General features: G+C 47.7%; 1 protein-coding gene across 2 annotated transcripts in view; it reads left to right on the top strand.

Annotated features, from left to right (window-relative positions):
• Positions 1–2,649: 2,649 nt before the first annotated feature.
• The window catches only part of pdgfd (platelet derived growth factor d), a 27,595-nt gene continuing 7,076 nt past the window's right edge, over positions 2,650–23,168 (top strand). The window contains exons 1-3 of one of the 2 annotated variants that reach the window (XM_086143623.1): positions 2,650–3,111; positions 17,806–17,995; positions 19,103–19,280. In XM_086143623.1, the coding sequence (XP_085999749.1) occupies positions 2,982–3,111; positions 17,806–17,995; positions 19,103–19,280 (498 nt within the window). In that variant the 5' untranslated portion in view covers positions 2,650–2,981. The remainder of the gene's footprint in view (positions 3,112–17,805; positions 17,996–19,102; positions 19,281–23,168) is intronic. The other variant, XM_086143624.1, reaches the window with a different exon arrangement.

The raw sequence follows: 23,168 nt of genomic DNA, 5'->3' as shown, positions 1-23,168 counted from the left end.
ATGAACGTGTGAACGAATTAGTGAATGGATGAACAAAGAAATTGGTAAATAAATGAGTGAATTAATTAACAAACGAACAAATGATAAAATGAACAAGAGAATGAACCAATGTATGCATGAATGAACAAATATGTGAGAATGAATGACTAGCTGAATGACCGACTGAGTGAATGAATGAATAAATGAATGAATGAATGCAGCTGCCTGGCTCTCCTCACACCTGCCAAACCAATAAAAAGATGAATAAAAATAAGTAAAACATTTCCACGGTGAGAAAAAAGGGAAACAGCTGCTGCCCAATAGACAGCTGTGATCTTCAGACACACACACACACACTCACACACAAAGTAAGCCTTGGAACCAGCAGCTTAGCCACCAGCACGTGCTCTACTGCTAAGGAGAACTTTCCCTCTGCAGCTGCGTTAATGAAGTGCACACACACACCCACACACACATGCATACCGACTAGCCAACACCAACAATTGCTGATAGCAATGCCTCTACTAACCGGCTAACCAATGTGTTTACATGCGTAGCGAGAATGATTTTACTTGACCCCATGACCCTCCTTAAAAAGTGTGCCTGTGTGTGTGCCCTTGTGTGTGCCTTTGTGTGTGTGTGTGTGTATGTGTTTATCGGCGTGTTTCATTAACACAGCTGCAGCTTGCAACTTGTCGCTAGCAGGAGGAAGTGCAGTGGCCGGTGGCTACGCTGTCCATTCCAAGGCTTACTTGTGTGTGTGTGTGTGTGTGTGTGTGTGTGTGTGTGTGTGTGTGTTTGAATGTGTGCCCTGTTCTTGTAATCACTCAGTTAGTGAGCTTCACCTGGTCAAGGCGTTAAATAGCTAATTATAGCACACACACACACAAACACACACACACACAAACACACAGACACAGTATCATGCATTCTTTCATAGTCATATTTCATATAATTAACCTCATGTTAGCATTTAGTGTATTTTTATTTTACACATTTTTACTATATATGTATTGCATACATAAACTATATACATACTGTATATAATCTTATTTTATTTATTTCTTCTTCTTTCGTCTTTTCCCTTCAGGGGTCACCACAGCAAATCAACCTTCTCCATCTAACCCTATTCTCTGTATCCTTCTCTCTCACACCAACTACCTTCATATCCTCTCAATACATCCATAAATCTTCTCTTTGGTCTTCCTCTAGACCTCCTGCCTGGCAGCTCCAATTCCAGCATCCATCTACCAATATATTCACTATCCCTCCTCTGTACATGACCCAACCATCTCAGTCTGGCTTCTCTGACCTTCTCTCTAAAACATCTAACATGTGCTGTTCCTCTGATAGACTCATTCCTGATCTTATCCATCCTGGTCACTCCCAAAGTGAGCGTTAGCATCTTCATCTCTGCGACCTCGAGCTCTGCCTCCTGTCTTTTCATCGTTTTCACTGTTTCCAGGCCGCTCAGCATGGCTGGTCTCACCACTGTCTTGTACACCTTTCCTTTCATTCTGGCTGACAGTTTTCTATCACATAGTGTCCCTGACACTTTTCTCCACCCATTCCAACCTGCTCGGACCCGCCTCTGCACCTCTTTTCCACACTCTCCGCTGCGCTGGACGGTTGACCCCAAGTACCTGAAATCCCCCAACGTCTTGATCTCCACTCCCTGTAGCCTCACCGTCACAACCGGGTTCCTCTTATTCACATACATATACTGTGTCTTGCTGCGACTAACCTTCATTCGCGCACAAAATGCACTCACTTGATGGCCTTTATTTCCAATTCATGACCTGCGCAGATCAGGAAACGACAAACAACAATGGACTATTTATCTATTTAGCCGTCTATTGATCTATCTATCTCTTCATCTTTCTGCAGCAGGAGAGGTTGGCGGGTTTTTCTGAAAAGGGCCCGCGCCGGCGTGTAGGGTGAGTATGGCGGCAGCGTGCACAGACATGGGCGGCGAGGAATGAAGGGAGGGAGCGGCGGCACTGACGGCTGATGAAAGAGTTCAGAGAAGACATGAAGTTGTTAAAAACAAGAAAAAAATAGATGGATAGAGAGGAGCCTGCAGAAGGCAGGCATTCACGGGCAGCGCTTTGGGTTTTCGAGATAAAACTCGTGATCTGACCAGGAGTGACCCTGTGGCATGAGCTTCCTGTCCAAGGCACCGGAAGTACACTTTTAAATAACAAAGCTACAACCCGCAAATGTTTGCGTGTGTCCGGTTCTCACACACGATGGGAACCAATCCATTATTATTATTATTATTGTTATTGCTATTATCATCATTGTTATTACAATAACAATAATAATAATAATTACTATTATTATTATTATTATTAACTCCTTGGAAAGTTTCCCTTCCCGCTCCACGCCTCTCCGCGTGCATGTGCGTGTACGCGCGTTTCCGCGCCTCACTTCCTGATTGCGTTTTGACGCACGACGACGAAAAAAAACAAAAACAAAAATGCGCACCGAAAGTGTCATCCGAGAAGAAGAGGAAGAGCTTCACCCCCCCTCTTCCTCCTCCCTCCTCCTCCCATCCGCGTCCTCGCCGACGTGCCCCAGACACGCGGGGCGCGCGTCCGTAGACGCCGCGACGCGGGGGCGCGCCGGAGGAACTATGCGGGGACGCGTCTTCGCGGCGGCGAGACGCAGAAAGTCCGGCGCCGGATCGTCCCTGAACGGAGCACCGCTGTCCCCCTCCACACCCCCCGCCCCCCCACGCCGCACCTGTAACTTTTTTTTTTTCTTCTTAAATTATTTAAGAGACGCGCTGGAACTTCACACTCCACAAAGATCGCATCAACAAGTGTGTGTGAAGAAGAAGAGCAGGATGGAAGTCTGACGCGTCCGGAGTTGGGGGGGGGGTGACTGTTTTTGTGCGTGTGTGTGTTAGTGTGTGTGTGTGTGTGTGTGTGTGTGTGTGTTCGCTGGGAGCGTCCAGGCGCGTCAGGGACTTCACACACTCGGTTTGCGTGTAGGAAGGGATGGGAGGACCGGTGCTCCTGCAGATGATGTGGACGCTGCTCCTGGTCCTGGGGGCCTCCAGCAGCACCTCCAGCAGCTCTGGCCAGGTGTCGCCCACCAGGGTCCTGAGGGGGAACATCAGGAGGGACGGTGAGGAGCTCTGGTTCTTTCCTTGCTCTCTGACCTCTGCTCTTGTGTGTGTGTGTGTGTGTGTGTGTGTGTGTGTATGAGAAGATGTGGTTTCATGCATAAGAGGAGGGTGGAGATGGTGGGGGTGGTCACCAAAGGGTTAACAAAGTTCCCATCTCCCGTTGCGTCACTCTACCGCCACCGCCGCTGCGTCTCTCCGAAGATCTCAGATCCCTGGAGCTCCACGTTACTGCAGGTGTGCACGAGGAGTACCTACCATCACACACACACACACACGCACAGCTGCTGGGTAGCTTCTGTCAGGGGGCTGTGTAAACACCACCAACCTTCAAGCGCTGCCGCCACAGCCGCCTTGGCTGCAGGAACCCGGTACCACTCAGACTTGCAACCCCTGTTCCCCCATGGGGGGTCATGGGGACATGGAAAAGGGGGAACGTTTGGCTGAGAGCGCTTAAGCGTTATTAGAAATCTAGCGACGAGGGCTGCCGTTGCTTGGCAGCGACGGCCATAGCTTCTTCTGGGTTCAGACCCCGAGAAGGGATGAGGGGGAAATGGGGGGTCCATCGCTCTTGGTTGTTTTTATGTTCTGCTGGGATTGAACCAGCGGGACGCAGGCGCTTGCTCTTGTTGTAAATCCTATATGCTAACAGATGCTAATGCAGTTACGGCCTAACAGATTGCTGGTGTTGGTGGTAGGGATGGCGGATCATAGTCGTGTCCATGGATTTGGGGTTGCACTCAGGGAGGCTCAGGTACCTCATTATTGTTGTTGTTGTTGTTGTCGCTTGTTAACTTTAAACAGTCATGCAACCAGAATACCAGCATTTCATTTGATGTGTGTTTTTGTAGGTGTATGTATGTGTGTGTGTGTGTGTGTGTGTTTGTGTGTGTCTGTGTGTGTTTGTGTGTGTGTGTGTGTGTATCCTGGCACTACTGTACTATCCTCCAAACCATGCTAACAACAGCAATGCTCCTAAAACCAGATGCTACATAGGTTTCCCCGCATTTTTCAATCGTCCTCCATATTTAACCCCTTTTGTGAAGGGACGTGGGGGGGGGGGTGACCTCTGTAACCCCGAAGTACTGCGAACGCTCGAAAAGTAGTGGCGCGCTCATGCCTGCAAGTGAGGGGGAGAGCGGGGGGAGCAGTGGCGGCATACAAGTAGACATTAGCAGCATGAGCAGTTGCACAACCAAGCATGCGGCTACAGGCGCTGACACGCAGCCACAGGTGTGTGTGTTAGTGTGTGTGTGTGTGTGTGTGTACGTTCGTGACCGGGCTGGCCATGTACGTGCACGCTCGTTAAAATCACTTTCCTTTGGTTTCTGCCGCAGCAGCAAATGAAACAATAGCAACAAAAGATTTAGGATGGAAGAAGTACTTGGTTTCCACTTTTAGTCTTAGTTTAGTTAAAGTGTTAAATTATTTATAAACACATCGGTGCCTCCTAAAAGTTCATCTTGGACCCAAACAGACGTTCCCTGAAGGAACGACAGAAAATGGATTAATCTGCACCTGACCCGCCAAAATAAAAGTTTTCCTCACTTGCTTTAAAGACATTTAATAATAATGTGGACTGCTTCGCTTCTATGCTGACGACTTCTTGGTATTCCGGAACATCAGCTCCCTCTATGGCCTCATAGCTCTTCATCTTCATGCCTCATCCTACACTTCCAACTCGGTTCCAAGAATTGAAAAAAACAATGAAAAAAAACAATGAAACGCAAAAGCAGTGGAAATCAATGAGGAGCTTAACTCCTCAGCGACGCCCACGTATCTCCGCCAGCGGTCAGCAGCCTTTTAGTAATCGATTTATAAACTGTTTGGTTTAGTGTCCATACACAGTGTGTGAGTGTGTAATACATACCTGTATACACAGTGTATATATATATTGTGTGTGTTTGTGTGGTGTGTGTGTGTGTGTGTGTGTGTGTATATGAATATATATATATATATATGTATATATATAGAGAGAGAGAGAGAGAGAGAATATATATATAGAAACTTTTTTTTTTCCCTTTGTCCAGTTATAAAAAGCTGAGACTATATATGTACATATTTATGTACACATACACACATACTCCTTATTTAAGGCACTATAAGGCGCACCGCATTATTAGGCACACCTTCAATGAATGGCCTATTTCAAAACTTTTTTCTCATATAAGGCGCACCGTATTATAAGGCGCATAGAATAGAAGCTACAGTAATGGCTTGGGTTGCGTTATGGATCCACTAGATGAAGCTGCGGTAAAGGGAATGTCAACAAAACAGTCAGATAAGTCAGTCAAACTTTATTGATACAATACAAATGAATGTTCTGACAACTCCGTTCACTCCCAAAACTAGATAGTGCATTCACAATACGGTACTGTACGCCGCCTTCGTTGAAAATAATGTATTTCCAACTCAATTTTTTTCAAAGCATTTCGTAAAACGAAAACACCAAGAAGGACCGCCTCTAAATTCATTGATGTTTAGTTTGCGTGTTTGTCCTCTAACTGTAGCCATCTTGCTTTGTTCCATTTTCGGGTCTTTTCACACACACATACACACACACACACACACACACACACACACACACACACACACACACACACAATCGGAAATGAAAATGTCATATATCCCAGCATGCACCGCGTGCTACTTCCTTTACGGGAGAAAATGTCGGCGGCTGCTTCCCGTAGGTGACCTCTTGTGGCTCAATATTGATCTATATATGTAAAGTACTCTGGATTATGAGGCACACTGTCGGTTTTTGCCTAATAGTGCGAAAAATACAGTATATAGATATATATACATATATATACATATACACATATATGTGTATATAAATGGGTGTGTGTGTGTGTATGTATATATATATATACATACATACACAATATGACACAATATAACAGGTAAAAAATGTAGTAAAAAATGTATTTAAAATTTTTTTTTACTGTTTATATTGTTTCTTACATTATTATTATATTATCACTATTATTTGCACTATTTGTAATACATATATATATATATATATATATATATATGGAGAGCATGTTGTCATTTTTCATGAGTATTGTATTCTGGGCCTTGTGTTCCTGGAAGAGCACCCCTCCTATCAGATGTATTCATTCTGAGGAAAAACCAGTGACCATTTGACTCATCAGCCTGAACAACAAGCGCAACATCTTCCAATAAAAAAAGGGAAATATTTAGGGTTATTGGAATTCATGAGTCATACATAGCACAGGTCACGCCCAACCACGCACACACAGACACACACTAACACAATGACAGGATCTCCCTTTGCTAGGGAATCCCCCCCCCCAAAAAAAAAAAACGCCTCGGATGCGATGATGCAGAGCGACTCTGTGTGTTCTTCTGTTCTCAGACACCAACCAACACCCCACGGCAGGAACGCCTTGGGGTGTTGTTCATGGTTCAGCTCAGCTTATTCATGGTTCTATGAAGAGCAGAGGGCCAGATCTTCTTCTCGGGTTCGGTTTAGACCTGAGAGGAGAATTCCATGGGAGCAAATCCACACCTCTCTTCCGATGCATCAACGGGGCTTCAGTAGCATGAAGAAGGAAGGAGGTAAAAGCTGGCATGCAGAAGCTAGCAAGTAGACGGTCAAGGGTAGCAGGTTGCATTTATCAGGTGTAAGATAAAAGTTAGCATACCGCATGCAGAAAGTGGTAGCAGGTAGCCTTCAGAAGGTGAAAGGTAGCAGGTAGCATGTAGTGGGCAGACAGTACAGGGTCAGGGGTCGGGGATTGCAGGTGGAATATAGGAGGTATACGGCGGCAAGTAGAATGTAGAAGGTAGCAGGTCCAAGGTAGGAGGTAGAAGCTAGCATGTAGAAGCTAGCAAGTGGAAGGCAGCGGGTAGCAGGTAACATTTAGTAGGTGTAAGGTAGCAGGTAGGAGGTAGCAGGTAGAAGGGCAAAAGTTGAAGGCAGAAAGTTGATAGTTGCAGGTAGCAAGTAGCAGTAGGAAGCTAGAGGGTTGCAGTTAGAAAAGGTAGGAGATAGCAGTTAGAGTGTAGCAGTTAGAAGGTAGCACCAAGCAGTGGCAGAACGAGGAAGGTCAAACTGTATTTAACGCTGTCCCAAACATCCCTGTTTTTATCCCGAACCTGAACGCATCACGAGTTGGTATGTTTGCTCAGGTTGCTCCACAGCAGCAGCGTTTTCCAGCCAATGTGGGGGAAAACCGGCAGCTGTGCATGTGTGCGTGTACGTGGCCCCTCGACCCCTCAGGTGCATCAGAAGTGAGCTGAGGAGGCCAAGAAGAACCAGGATGTTTGTGTTAGAAGATACACAAGGATGTTTATCTGTGCGTGCTTGGGCGCCTGTGCTAGCGCTGAAACTATGTGTGCACGTTTGTGTGTGTGTGTTTGTCTGCCCGCATGTCTATGCAGAGTCTCCACGTTCTCCTGCCTGGGGTCCCCTCAGGTTCTCCGTCTTCTTCCATATACGTTAAAGATAAATATTCCAGGCGGCGTGGCGCAAGCGGTAGAGCGATCGTCTTTGGAGCCGAACATTCCTGGTTCGATTTCCTGGCTCCTCTTAGTGTGTCGAAGTGTTGATGAAGAAGACACTGAACCCCTAAATGCTCCCATGGCACTGGTGGACAGCAGCCTACTTTATCCATGATGGTTTAAGTGCAGAGAATGAATTTCCCCACATGAGTTAATAAAAGATAAATTATTATTACTACATATAACAGGGTCATTGAAGACTAAATTGTCTGTGTGAATGAAAGGGTGAACGATTGGACGTCTCTAGATGATTGACAAGTGGCTGGTCTGGGGTTAAACCCGCCTCTTTTCCTGGTGTCAGCAGGGACTGGCTCCGCCCCCAACCCCGGCTTCGATGGCGGCGATTGTCATTAGCTCGTCGGACAAAAGGCTTTGAGTTGAGTTGGGTTCCTTTGACAGGGAGAACCGGTCGGACACAAAGAAGATGATGATGATAATGGTGGTGATGATGATGATGTGATTGATCTCGTCTCAGAGCCTGGGCTCTCCACGGGGTGGATTACTGACACAAAGAAAAGCGTTCTGACTGAATGACATCCAATCTGACTAGTTCTTTTATGGGCTTCCAAAAAAAAATTCCCATCAAATCTCAGATGTGTCTGGTTGAATCCTAACGAATCCCCGCCCAAATCTGGAACTCCTCTGTTCCGGGAAGCTGTTTAGCACCTCGGTGCAGATGTGACTCCATCGTTGGGGCATAGTGGTGGATTATTATCATCCATCCCATAATTTCCTTGCATTTTGGTATACATGGGTCAGAAACTCATCTTCTCTGCCCCCATCAGGGATGCTGGGATAATGAGAAGTAGCATCTGAAGCTAAGCTGAATTCCACTGCTTGGCATGTCTTGGCTTAATATAACGCTCAATAAAGCTCAAAGGAATTGAACCGGCAACCCGGTCGAAACATCTTTGGCACACTGACGGCGGCCATTCCTTCTTCCCGCTCTCGAGAAAAGCAACTTGAACAAGCCGCCACGGCCGTAGTGTTTCGTCCCCACGTATCTTTTGCTTCTACAAGGAACAACGCTTATGTCATCAACATGGCGCCCGCAGGAGAGTTCTGGCATTAACTTACCATGCCGGGTTCAGAGGCAGAAACTGCGCCCCGTCTGAACTCCACTGTAACTTCTTATAACTCCTGCAGTAGTATTCATGTTAGCATCCTCTGAGATGGGAGGGGGGGGCTGGAGGAAGGAGATAAATACTGCGTGTGTGTGTGTGTGTGTGTGTCTTGGTGACAAAAGTGAAACTTATTCTTTTTCTTCTTTCCTGTCAAACACTTATCTCTCCAACTGTCAGTGATTCTCTCTACTTCCCTCTCTCTCTCTCCCATGTTTTTCTTTCATCCTCTCTCTCTCTTTTTTCCCTTTTCTCTACCTCCCCAAATTCTCTTCATCTATCACAGAATTCTCCCACCCTCTCCTTCCCTCTCCCCTCCTCTCTCTCTCTCTCTCTCCCATCTCCTCCCGTGTTCATTCCCTTCCCTTCTGCTGTTTCCATTTCATCATTAACTCTCTGAGTTTTGGTATCTGAGCCAGTGAGGCGCAATGTGTGTGTGTGTGTTTGTGTGTGTGTGTGTGTGTGTCGTTCAGGGAGAGGGGAGGCCGGAGAATACAAATTCGAAGAGACGGAGAGATGGAGGAAGGGTGTCGGGTTGGGAGAAATGCAGCAGAAGAGAAAGACAGAGAGGATGGAGGAATGAAGGAGGAGATGGAGGGAAGGAGGAGAGGAAGAGAAGAAGAGGAAGAATGGCGGAGAGAAAAGCGAGAGAAAAAGTGAGGGATGAAGAGGAGGAGAGGAAGAGGGGATAAGGAGGAGGGAAAAGGGAAGAGAAAGAGGAGAGTAGATGTGACAGAGTAGGAGAGAGAGAGAAGAGGAGGAGTGAGGGGAAGGGGGGGAAGAGCGGAGGAGAGGAAAAGTGAAAGAGGAAGAGAGGAGAAGTAGAGTGGAGGAAAAGGAGAGAGGAGAGGTGGAAGAGAAGGAGAGGAGAAAGAGGAGAAGGAAGGAGAGGAGGGTGCTCAGTGTTGCCATGGCGCCCGGTCGGAGGAAGCGATCCCACCGGTGACGGCGGGTCAGATACTGTCTGAACATCAGGACCAACTCACACACCGAGACACACACACACACACACACACGCACACACACACATTTTCGGAGGCAGGCCTGTGGGGCAGGGGGGGGGGCTGATCTGATACTTTATAAACTTGTGCTTTCCCCCAGACGGGGCAGCGAGAAGTGTGTGTGTGTGTGTGTGTGTGTGTTTTCATAAAGTAAATATCGTGGACATAAACGGCAAATGGCTTACCAATATTTTCAGATTAAATGTCTGGACATGCATCGCAGTGTGTATTTTATTCACTGCGCAATTTCACTTACATTGGTGTGTGTGTGTGTGTGCTTGTGTGTGTGTGCGTGTGTGTGTGTGTGCAGGAATAATTGATTATCTTCGTCAGCTCTGCCGTTTAGACTGCAGTAGCTGTCAGCAGGAGCCAACTGCTATTCTAACAAGCCTTGCGCACGCACGCATGCACGCACACACACACACACACACACACACACACACACACACACACACACACACACACAGACAAGCACTCTGGATTTGCTCTCACACACTGTTATCATATTACTCCTTAATGTAGAAACGATGCACTGACTTGCTTAAATGTGGACAACACACACACAAACAAAAAGAAACCCATACGCAGACTAGACACACACACACACACACACACAAATCCATTTAATGTCCGGCACTGGAGATCTGAAGAGTCTTCAAGCATCTACGTGAGAAGTTTAACAAATCAGACCTGGATCACACACATGTCCTGATTTGTTTGTCTGTGTGTGTGTGTGTGCGCGTGTGTGTGTGTGGGTGCGTTCTTCCCAGCAGCTTCACCTGCTGCATGTTTGTCATTTTACAGTCTGGAATGGATGGATGTTGTTGGAGATGTTAGACAAGATGGAGGACACACACACACACACACACACACACGTACACACACGGAGGATGTTGCTGATGAAAGTGTTAGTAAATACACTCAATCATTATGCAGAAGGTTATATGGGGACGAACCCCTCTCATCTTTCCATCCATCTTTCTCTCCCTCTCTCCGTCCATCTCTTTACCTCTCTCCCTTTCTCTCTCTCTCTCTTTCTCTGTCCGTCTCTGTCATCTATCCTTCTGTCTTTCCCTCCATCGCTCCCCATCTCCCTCCATCTCTCTCTCTGTTTCTGTCTGTCTCTACATCTTTCTCTAGCTCTCCTCCTCTGTCTCCATCTGTCCCTCTCTCCCTCCCTCCATCTCTCTCCGTCTCCCTTGGTCTTCGTTCTCTTCTTCTCTCTCATTCACTCTTCTCTTCCATGTTTCGTCGCTGCTTCCCTTTTTCCGCTCACGCACACACACACACACGCACGCACGCTCACACACACACACACGCGTTCTTGGGGTTCCGAGAATCCGAGTGAAATGGTGACATTCAAACTTGTAATTCCTGGCCGTTCCACTAAAGATGGCGCCAATATGCCACCACCAATATGCCTGTCAAGCGTCGCCTAGGTTACGGCCCGTGGATTTGTTTTTTACCTTAAATCACTGGTGACTCTGCAGCACTGACCTGGACCCAGAGCTGAGTCAGCACTCACTCCCTTGGTCATTCCTGTGGTGTGTGTGTGAGTGTGTGTGTGTGTGTGTGTGTTTGTGTGTGTGTGTGTGTGTGTGTGTGTGTGTGTGTACATAAGGAGCTCAGTGGACTGACGCAAGATCAGGTATGCTAGCGGTACAGATGTCTGCTAATAAGAACGATAACATTCTACTTTTTACTAGCAGTGTTCTAACTTACAATCTAGAACATTTATTATATATATCAAGAGTGAGAGAGAGAGAGAGTGTATGTGTGTGTGTGTGTGTGTGTGTGTGTGTGTGTGTGTGTGTGTGTGTTACAGGCTGTTATAACTGTAATCAATCACTTATTTTTAACCATTTAGTTACACGTCCTACACAACGATTAGTTATAGCTCTTGCCCATGCTAATGCTAATGATACTGCTAATGCTATCCACAGGCTGGTGGTCCTGGGCTGGAGCAGCTTCAAAGCTCCGCCGCCGTCTGTCAGACCTCCTTGAAAAAATGCAACAAAAATGAAAATAACCTGCCAGGGTTTGACGGGATGTTGCGGAAAGACACAGTGCCGACTACTTTTCGGGCCATTTGTCAGTGTTCACCATTACATTGCAAATGATGGAGGTTACGCAGCGGGAGGCTTGTCCTGACTCACGCAGCGTATGCTAAGCTAACACTAAAAATACGCCCGTGAGTCAGAGGCGTGAGTCACAGTCGCACATAAACAACGGCGCCGCTCGTCACATCTCATCAGGCGGCGGCGGTTGCTGGGGTCAAGTACGTGAGCAGATCAGTCAGCCATGTTGGACAAACATGCTTTCATTTTTTGGATGAAATGCTAAGATCAAGACAGGAAGTGACACGGTAATAGAAGCTAATAGTAGCTAATAGTAGCTAAAGGACAAGTGGTTCTATCTATCCAGAGACTTCTCCAGGCTGACCCTGTGTTTGACAGCTAATGCTGTGATTGACAGGTTGCCATGTGATTGACAGGTGGCCCTGACTGAAAGGTGACATGGGGTTTGACAGCTGACCCAGTGATTGACGCGCCGCTGTGTGATTGACAGCTGACCTCATGACTGACGGGTTGCCCTGTGACTGACAGGGACACCTATGGTTGACAGCTGGCCCCCTCCAGTCGAACTGGGTGCCTGAATTACCTGACACCCTGCAGCCAATGGGGATGCATAATGTCTTTGTTACCATAGTAACTATAAACCATACAGTAAAACCGCACAGTTTCTGTTAGCATACAGGCTAACGCTAGATGGTTGAATTCCGTGAACGCCTTGGCTGGGGCACATCCACCTGGGTGTGTTTAGTGCAGAATGTATAGTGCCTCCAAACACACACACACACACACACACACACACACACACACACCCCTTCAGTGTTTTCTCTGGTTAAACTCTGGGCAAATGGTGGTTGGCTGTTTACATAACCTCCCCTTGTCTGTGTCATGGGACGTCCCTTCATGTCAGCCTCAAAGGGAACACACAGGCAGACACACACACACACGCACACATGCACACACACACACACACACACAGGCAGGGTGTAGCCTCACACGCAAACACCCTGCGGCCTCTTTTTGGGGCCTCAAGCACCCTGATTTAAAACGGACTAACGGCTAATGGCTAACGGACAGGAGTTAACGGACGCGAGCTAACTGAGGTGGGCTGCTCTTTTCTATAATTATGAATCCATACAGTTCCGCGACCTCCATAATTCATGGCTTGCTGCAGCCAAGCTGGCCGCGGATGTATGTAATTTTCAGTTGAGTGCAGATGTGGCCCGCCTAATGCACTGGACAAGCCCACACACCCTTGCTTTAAACATGCGTGTGTGTGTGTGTGTTCCTTTCACCATGACAACTTCCTCAAATGGAAACCGCCCTGCTTTTATTCCCTTTTTCTTTCAAAACTGAAAACATCACCGTGGTGATAAAACAGTAATAACCGCTGAGTTACATGCTACATCAGGAAGCTAACGCTACTCTGGCTGGTGGTTAGGTCCGGCTTTGTGGCGGACATCGGGGAAGGATCCCAGTGGGATGGGTGGGGCTTTCATGCCGAGTTTGATGGTCAGCGATGCGGGCGGACGCCAAAAACAACCCTGCGTGGTGACTTTCCTTCCACCTCGGCCGGGCAGCAACTGTCATTGTTACGGCTTGATTATTCCATACTGTTCTATTGAACCCCTTTCAAGGTTGGCATCGTCACAGCATCATGGCAACGTGAAGCGGCAATCAAGACAGGAAGTGAGATCCAAAGGAGCTGTGGTAGAAAAGGAAGGGGTTGGTGCAGGATGGAGGCCACGGAGGGGGCGGGGGTGAAAGGAGGAGGAGTGATATGAACAGCGCTGACCAGAGCCGACACCCCTCGGCATGCAGCGTTCACCCCTGGGTGTGTGTGTGTGTGTGTGTCTATTTCACGCCTTCGTGGCTGCACGAGCGTGACTGGGAAACATTGGGAGGACATTTAAAGCTGATTTGTCGTGAGAGAGCCGGAGCAGGCTTCGATAAGCAGTGCCACGTGCACACGCACACACACACACATATATACACACACACACATACACATGCACACGCTTCCGTCCTCACAGGCTGTAAGCTAACGTATAGCCAGATGGAAACGTCTCAATGGGTAAAAACGCTCCAAGGCTGCGAAGACTGAAGCCCGGAGCCAGCACACACACACTCCTGGACCCGAGCACACACACACACGCGCACACACACACACATACACACACATGCACGCACATGCAGTCATGTAAACACAGATCTGCATACAGTGACAAACAGATGAGGACAAACACGGCCGCCGCATAAAGCCTGTATCCAATTACACACGGGGAAAGACGCTAGAACACACATACACGCACACATAAACACACGTGGCGCACGTGCACGCATTTACTCGTGCGCGTTGTGTTTAGCAGCGATTTTGCAGCTTAATAGGCTGTTAAACACAGATGAGTAAACAATTTGATTTATCACTAGAAAGGGCGCCACTTTGCCATTGTATGAATGTATATATATATATATATCAATAAGGGCTGATAAACACTGACTTAGTGAGTATTAAACCAATAAAAATTTCAAAAACAGCCAACCAATTGGGGATTTAAATCAGGCGCCCTCAAAATTGTCCGTTCCTGTTTTGTCTGATCTTTACTGCCACTTTCAGATGTTTAGCTCAGAAACCCAGGCAGGAGAACATTGAGATCAGGCTAAGCTAAGGTCACCGCTAACAGCGAGAGCATGAAGAGTCACCTCCATCACAAGTCACTGAACTGATTTGATTGGTTAGCGCTAGCGGTTAGCCCCACTTCCTGTTTAGGCCAAAGCACGTAAAACGTAGCTGAATTAGCAGGAGCAGCCCATCTTTGCCGAAACGCGGGGATGCATCGCCTTCCGAGTCATTAATGGAACATTCCCTCATTTCATCTCCTCTTCTTCCTCTGGGGGGGAGTTTGAAATGAGACGACAGTTTTGGCGTTCGCGCCGTCGGCTGTGTTTCAAAGATTTCCGATCGGGTTTCAGGCTTTGGAGAAGTGACACCCCAGTGGGAACGTTAGCTGTTAGCTCCCCTCCAAGTCATCTTCATCATTTGAAAAGCACCGTGATTTGTTCCATTACTTCATAATCGAATCACTCTCTGAGGGGCTATAAATGTAATTAGCTGCAACTCCGACGAAGATTGTTCGCTTTATTTAATGGCTGAAGCGATTGAGGATTTTTTTTTTTTTCGTTTTTTTTTTTTTTTCACGGGGGTTAATTTTACAATCTCAGATCACGTCTTGCCCCCCTCTACCCCCCTTCCATGCAGCTGGATTAATCCGTAAGTACAAGAACTGGGAATGCCACCAAGAACGAGGGCAGCAGCATGGCGGGGGAGTTGGGGGGGGTCACAGCTGACAATGGAACGCATACATGCAATTTGTGCATGTGTGTGTGTGTGTGTGTGCACTGCTAGCGAGGAGTGCTGGGGCTTTGGAGGATTCAGGAGAAGGAAGAGATGAAAGTCAGACAAGAAGCTTCAGACATGGGGGGTGCAGATGTAAGAAATGGGGTTGTCTTCTTGTAGGTATGGTCCGGTGGGATGCTTTGTGTGTGTGTGTGTGTGTGTGTGTGTGTGCGCGTGTGTGCGTTGAATGCCATCCTGCTGGAAAACGAAAAAGGTCACGTGACGGAGCATGGTAATGGGAAACTACTTATTTCAGTTCAAACGAGTCACTTGACTCAAGTCGGGTTTTTGAGTCGTGGTTTGCTGTGTGAGTCATCTGTTATCTGTGTAGGGTTGCTTCTCTAAGCTACTAAGTAATTCATTAATTGAATTTCCCTCTCATTTTATGAGTGGGAAGGACTTCGCTGAGCTACAGGGGGATTCTTTTGTTGAGTTACTGTGTGAATAGTTTGTTTTTTGAGTCTACTCTTAGCTACTTAATGATTCATTGGTTGAGCTACTGAGTGATTCGTTCACTGAGTCGCAGACAATTCATTTTATGAGTTGGGAGGGTAAATCTGAGCTTCTGAGTTATTCTTTTGTTGAGTAACTGAGTTCTTTTTCTGAGTGGGGTAAGCGACTCTTCGATACTGCCATTGGTTGAACCCCGGAGTGAGATGTTTGAGTAATTGATTTGTTCTACTGTTAGCTACCAAGTGATTCATTCGGTGGAGTTACTGACTGAGTCATTAGTTTAGTGAGCAGGGAGAGCAATTTGGAGCAACTGAGCGATTCGTTTGTTCTGTTACTTAGTGATTCGTTCATTTTGTGACAGGGGAGGGCTACTATTTGATGCTGAGTGATTTGTTTGGTGGAGTTACTTAGTGAGTTGTATGTTTAGTGAGTGGGGAAAGGGGTAGTGGGACCCAAGTGACATGTCTACTAGTTACCCAGCTAGTTAGCAGTAGCACAGATGTAGTCATTGAACAAATTAATAGACACAAGGAATCATGACTTAAGAGCCGGTGAAATTCCGTGAGTTTTAAACCAGCGCTTTGAAACGATTGAACGGTTATCTCGCCGTGCGTATCCCGGAGCGACGGGTGGTGCAAGCATCAGAAAATAGCTTGGAGAGCGGCGGAGAACATCGCACCCTGAAGATGGAGGTGGAAGTGGGAGCGCCGGGGCGACGGGTGAGAATTTATCAACTTAGGCAGGCGGCTGCACGCACTCCCTCAAATCAGGAAGTTTGTCGGCGGAGGTGGCACATTTCGCATACACACACACACACACACACACACACACGGTCACAAAGCACCATGGCGGTGCTGATTGAAGTGTCAGATGAGAAGCCTGATAGCAGGTGTCAGACGGAGAGTGACTCAGACGGTGTGATCAGCTGACAGCGTCTGGTGTCCATCAGAGAAACGAGAAGGTCAGAAGAACCTCTCCTGTGGGCGTCTGGGAGGAGACACCAGAAAATACCATGGCCACGTGACCTTCGGGTCTCCTGTTGTTTGCATTGAAAGTCATTGTGTGTGCTAACCCTGCACAGGGGTGGGAGCCAATCACAGCTGGCATAAAGAAGAGAGGCGGGGCTTAACCTGGAAAAGTAACCTGTCAATCATAATGGAGACGTCCGATCGTTCATCCTCTCATTCACACTTATGGACAATTTCATATCTTGGTTGACCCTGCTGCTTTTGCCCTGTGGGTGGAAGAGGGAAAACACTCAAGCAGGCATTGATCACATGAAGAGGACACAAAAAGGCTAGAGAACATTTGGAGAACCGAGGCAGGAGAACATGAAGAACCCAGGTAGAAGAACAGGAGTATCGCAGATGAAGGGTCAAAGGAAGTGTTTGTCGCAGTGGCTGATAGTCCATGTGCACGCACTCACACACACATGCTGTGCTTTGCTCCCCAGCAGCTTCAACGGGCGAAAGTTTGTGACAATCAAGCAGTTTTATAAGTGAGCGCCGCCGACATGCAGCGGCTACTGATCAGCAGAGTGGAACCGTTCCATTAGAGAGCCCGGCACCCACACCCCCACACACACTCTCGCACACACACACACACACTTACAGGGTGGCGTGCGTCCCAGCTCAAATGCTGGAACACCTTTAGCTGCCACGCTAATCGCCGCTGCCTGGGTTTGTGTGGAAGCGACGGAGGGACGCGGAACCCGTTGATATTGTGTGTGTGTGTGTGTGTGTGTGTGTGTGTGTGTGTGAGATGCGGCGGAGGAGAAGGCCACAGCCTCCTCCTCCCCCTCCTCCTCCTCCTCCTCCTCATCTTCATCACCAGGGCTGCAGGCTTTGCGGCCTGATTATGCATTCAGGTCTCCAAGCGCTTAAAACCACACAACCCTCGGAATAAAACGCCTTGTCAGGGTTCTTCAGCGTGTGTTTGTGTGTGTGTGTGTGTGTGTGTGTGTGTGTGCAGTCTAGGACATGGGGGGGATGGGGAGTCAGGTATTCCATGCACTGTGGGGACACTAAGCTGACGTAGCCATACAAGAGTAAAGTCTTGATTAAGTTTTGGAGCTAAGATGAGGTGGTGGTGACGACATCCGCCATATCTGCTGCTGTTGCCGCAGATCTGTACCGCAAGGAGGAGAGCATCAACGTGACGGCACTGGGTGGCGCCATCCACAGCCCGCGCTACCCCAATGCCTACCCGCGCAACTTGCTGTTGTCGTGGAGACTGGTGTCGCCACGGGGGAGCCGCATTCGCCTGGAGTTCGACGTGCACTTTGGCCTGGAGGAACCCGAGAACAACGCCTGCAGGTGAGGACCCATTGCCGACACCTAGCACGGCAAGTGCTAGCATACCAGAGGCTATGGCAACGTGCTAAAGGTAGCGCAGGAGAAGTCAACAATCAACCGACAGCTAGTTGATTAAGCGACGGGTCGTTAGTGACGTGTTTGTGTGTATGTGTGTGTGCCTGGCTCCTGAATGAATGATTTTCCATTTCATGGAGTCCTCTTCCTACTTATTGTAACTGGTAGAGCAGCTTGATGACAAGTGCTTTGTTAATGTTCACTCATTCATTCATTCATTCATTTATCCATTCATTATCTACACCTATCTGGGGGGGGGGGTCTCCCAGCTGTCAGAGGGTCACCTGTCAATCATAGGTCCACATACAGAGACATACAACCATTCACCCATCATACAGAGGCATGCAAAGGAGTGAATGGCTGTATATCCCTGTATGATATCTGGATGAGAGTGTGAATGGTTGTCTGTCTCTCTTTGTGCCCCTCAGATGGTCCAAGGGTAAAACCTGCCTCTTTACCAATGACTAGCGAGGACAGACCCTCAGACTACCTGAGTGGTAGATGAATGAATGAATGAATGAATTAATTAATTCATTCATTAATGAACAGGGAATCAGGGGGTGGAGGACATTTTTTTTAATCTTTGCCAATTACTGACAACAATGACAGCCTGTGATGGGAAAGTTGTGTGTGTGTGTGTGTGTGTGTGTTGGGAAAGTTTGTCCTTGAGGGTTCCGAGGGACAAAACAAACTTTTCTCTCTTTTTTTTCTTTTTTCTTTTTTAACAGCCCAATGCAAGTCAGTGGCTTTGTAAGCACTTTGCCGATAACGGGGGGATGAATGGGGGGGGGGGGGGTAGTGGGTAGCGAGGGGTGGCCCTTTGAAAAAAAGGTATAGAATAAAAAAATAGCAGTAGCAGTAGAACAACTCTGCCCGCTTTCTCAGATCTTGTTTAGCACATTAGCCGTGTGTGTGTGTGTGTCTGTGTGTGTGTGTGCGTGTATTTGACAAGTGTACCTGCTGACTGGCAAATTGATTGTTGGCCAGTTCTGGTGAGCATCTGTTCCTCCTATGCACCCCCACCACCATCCCCCTCTTCAACACCTCCACCAGGTATGACTTTGTGGAGGTGGAGGACCAATCAGAGACGAGCACCATCATCTGGGGTCGCTGGTGCGGCCAGAGGCCACCGCTGGGCCTCAACTCCAAGGCCAACACCATCCAGGTCACCTTCAAGTCGGATGACTACTTCGTCGCCAAGCCGGGATTCAAAATCTACTACTCGCTGCTGGTGAGAACGTACACACACACACACACGCCTTCCACCGTTACTGCCATGTAATGACAACCTAGCCGGTGTAATTGTGCATTAATAAAACATCCTGTGCCGCAGCTCTTCTTCTTGATTTTAAGTTTAGAGGAGGCACCTACCGCTGCTCTCATGGCGGAGGGGGGGGGGGGGAAGCGGCGCTGTCAATAACATGCCAAAATATATTAGCCGTTAGCTCTTTTTGTCATAGGGCAGATAAAGGAGCGGGGGGAAAGGGGTTGGTGGTGGAGAGGATGTGCGCGTTTTCTCTAATGGGCTGTCAAATGGAGGGATAATGAGATTAGCTCCATCACTCTGTCAGGACGAGGAAAAGAAGGGGAGTAGGGGGGCACGGCTCTGGTTTGAACATGTCTTCCTAACATGAAATCTGAATAGGTGGGGGTGGGAGGGAGGGCTGCAGGATCTGCCCTGGCTTCCCCCTTCCCATGGATGGAGGGAGTCAAGGAGAAGCTTTAAGATCAAAAGCTGAGATTTAACTCATGCAAACAACATCAACATGAACAGTCCACGTGTTTTCATTAGCAGACGGCTAACTGTCAGGATAAATGTGTACATTCCAGGTGTTAGCATTAGCAGCAGGCTAACTATAGACATTAGTTTAAACCAGACCTGGGCATTTTACGGCCCGCGGGCCACATCCGGCCCGTTTACCTTTTTTATACGGCCCGTCAAACTATTTTCTTTTAATACCGTATATTCACGACCATAAGGCGCACCTTACTAAAAGGCGCAATCTCGGTTATGTGTACCATTATTGTATTTAACACACACATAAGGCGTACCAAATGATAGGGCGCGGGTTTTATATACAATCCACGGCCACGCTTCCCCCTTTAACGTTCTCATGGTGTCCTCTACTACTTCCGCCTTACAGCAACAACAACAACACGCACACACACACATGCATACAAGTGTGCGTATTTAAAAATAGAGCGGGAGCAAAACTGAGTTTGGTTGTGCTTTATTTAAGTATTGATTACAAAGTAGTAACTCATCAATCAAACGCATCGAAGTCTTCATCCTCGGTTTCTGATTTGAACATCTGCGCTAAATCCCCATCAAACATACTTTCTTCACTGTCAGAGTCACTTTCCGTGCCGTGCGGCTCCTCGGAAATGGTGCCGGCTTTTGCGAAAGCTCGAACAACAGCGCCAGCAGACACGTTAGCCCAAGCATCTACAATCCATTCGCAAATTGTGGCGTAACTCGCCCGGCGCTGTCTTCCACTCTTCGTAAAAGAGTGGTCTCCATCGGTCATCCATCGCTCCCACGCTACTCGCAGCCTTACTTTGAACGGCCGGTTCCGGGCCGGAATGATAGCAAGCTCAGAATTCGTTTGCTTCATTGTTTTTTCACATCGGCTGTGAGATGGGCACGCATAGTCACAGATCAATAGCGATGGTGATGAGTGGAAAGGTCTCCTTACCCGCGTTCTTATATACCGTACAATCCACGCCCACACTTCCCCCTTTAACGTTCTCATTGTGTTCTCTACTACGTCCGCCTTACAACAACACACACACACACACACACACAAGGCGCACTGAACGATAGGGCGCACCGCACGTTTTGAAGATGGTCGTGAAAATACGGTATTTTAAGAAGTATTTTTAATCAATATTGAATTTAGAAACTCCTTATTTTTTCCCCTTTGTTTAATTTTGTATGGATGATTACATATAAAATAATGTCGGTACATTTATATGATCATTCATGATTTAAAAGTAAAAAAAGAAATAAAATGCCAAAAAATGTAAATAATTAAAATGAAATTTTCATTTTGTTCGATTTACATGGTTCCGAGTTGGCCCGCGCATAAAAATGAAATAAGACATGTGGCCCACCAGCCAAAATAATTGCCCACCCCTGGTTTAAACGGTCTGGGTGATACCTTAAGCAGCAGGCTAACTACCCAAATCACAGGAACGGCCCAGGTATTAGCATTAGCCATAGATAACTAGGCAAATCAACATCAAATATTCATGTGTGAGCCCCAGCAGCAGGCTAACTATCCACATCGGTATGAACGTTCTGAGTGTTACCATTAGCAGAGGGCTAACTATCCATATCCATATGAATGGTCAAGGTGTAAGAGGTGTAAACATTAGAAGCAAGCAAACGAAGCATATCATTAGGAACTGTCCAGGTGTTAGCATTTGTAGTGGGCTAACTCTCCACATCCATCCAGACCATGTAGTGGACTTCAGAACCTCTCTTGTGGAGGATTATCTAGTTCACGGCACGTATATCACCATGGAGACACACGTGTATGAAGCAACGCAGGGCACATGTTAAAGCTGAGCACTGGAAAGCGTGCACGAGAAACCCTGGATATGCAGGGTCACTGCTTCAAACAATAGCAGCTATTTACACCTCCGTTACCTTCTGCCCTGCTCTCCAACCTCCAGCACCATCTCAAAGCATCCAGCTGTGTGCGTGTGTGTGTGAGTGTGTGTGCATGTGTCTATGCCGTTTAAATTTAGCAGGGTCTAATTTGTTCTCTCCAGACATGTCGAACTGATAAGAGTGTGGCGTGGAGGAGGACATGGAGGAGGAGGAGAAGGAGGATGGAGGATGGAGTTGGAAAGAGAGAACAGGTGTCTGAGATGGTATCAGCATCTCCACTAATGACTGAAACAAGACTGAGGGATGTGTGTGTTTGTGTGTGTATGTGTGTGTGTGTGTGTGTTTGTTGGCCGGGGGGTCCGAGGTTGACCAGATCATCTATTATAATCTGTGAAACGTTCAGCACAGACCTCAGGAGCTCCTGGTTGGAGCGCGGTGGCTTTTCTGTATGTTCTCCAGGTTCTTCAGCTGGTTCCTTGAAGACCAGCGCTCATCCAGGGTTGAATGGTTTGACCATCCAGGTTAAACCACCGCCTCCCGCAGCGGTGCCGGCTGGGGACTGGCTAGAATGAATGAATGAATGAATGCTTATACATGTCTTAGACCAGGGCCTCCAACCATCTCAGAGGACCCTCTGGACCTTCTGATATATATATTTTGTGTGTATATATATATAATAGAAGAGGAGAGTCTGGAAGCAGAGCAGATCTGAAGAGCGATGAAGCTCATTTTGGTTTATTCATGCAGCGGGAGGTCAGTTGGGAGAGGGAGAGGAGACGGGTCATGAAGGTCTCCACCTCCTGATGCCAGCTCCACCTCTGCACTGTGGTCTCACTCATTATTCCTGACCTCTGATCACCTTCTCGGTCTGATCTTCCCGCTGGGTGCCATCAGGAGCCGGAGGTCGGACCTCTCTGGGCGGTGGTGGTGCCCCGCCGTTCCTGAAGTGTCTCCTGGGGTCCATCTAGATTCTGCTGAAGGTTCACTGAGGTTGGAAGCAGGAGAAATAAGGACATCAGATACCGTCATATTGATTATCTATCGGTGTCAATAAGTGATCGAAACATATCGCCCGGCGCCTCCTGACGGATAGGTAACCGGGGGCGACCGTGACAAGGCGGGATCACTCCTTTGATTGACACGCCAAAGCTGGCTATTTATGGGCAATTAAATCTGCGATTGAGTTTCCAACAAAGGTCCTCATTAAGGTGTCGATTTTCCGTTGGCAGGCGGCGAACGAGGGGGGAACCGGCGCGCGGAGGACGGATGGATGCACGTGCATCCATGTCCTGTGTCGTAGTCAGAATCCTTTTAAGACAAGGGGCTTTGGGGGAAAAGTCAAGGGTTTAGAAGGAACATATACCCTCACGGGAAGCCGGTCCATGTGTGTGTGTTTGTGTGTGCGTTTTGGTCAAAAGGCCACATGCGGGAATCCGTTAGACAAAAACCCATCGCTTTGATGTCGACCCTGCTAAATTCACGGACACACACTTGGCCATGGAG

Source organism: Fistularia commersonii, chromosome 3 (genome assembly GCF_037954325.1).
Source record: "Fistularia commersonii isolate RoL2024-O1a breed Wild chromosome 3, RoL_Fcom_v1.0, whole genome shotgun sequence".
Classification (NCBI taxonomy): domain Eukaryota; kingdom Metazoa; phylum Chordata; class Actinopteri; order Syngnathiformes; family Fistulariidae; genus Fistularia; species Fistularia commersonii.
This window is presented reverse-complemented; position numbering and strand designations above follow the sequence as displayed.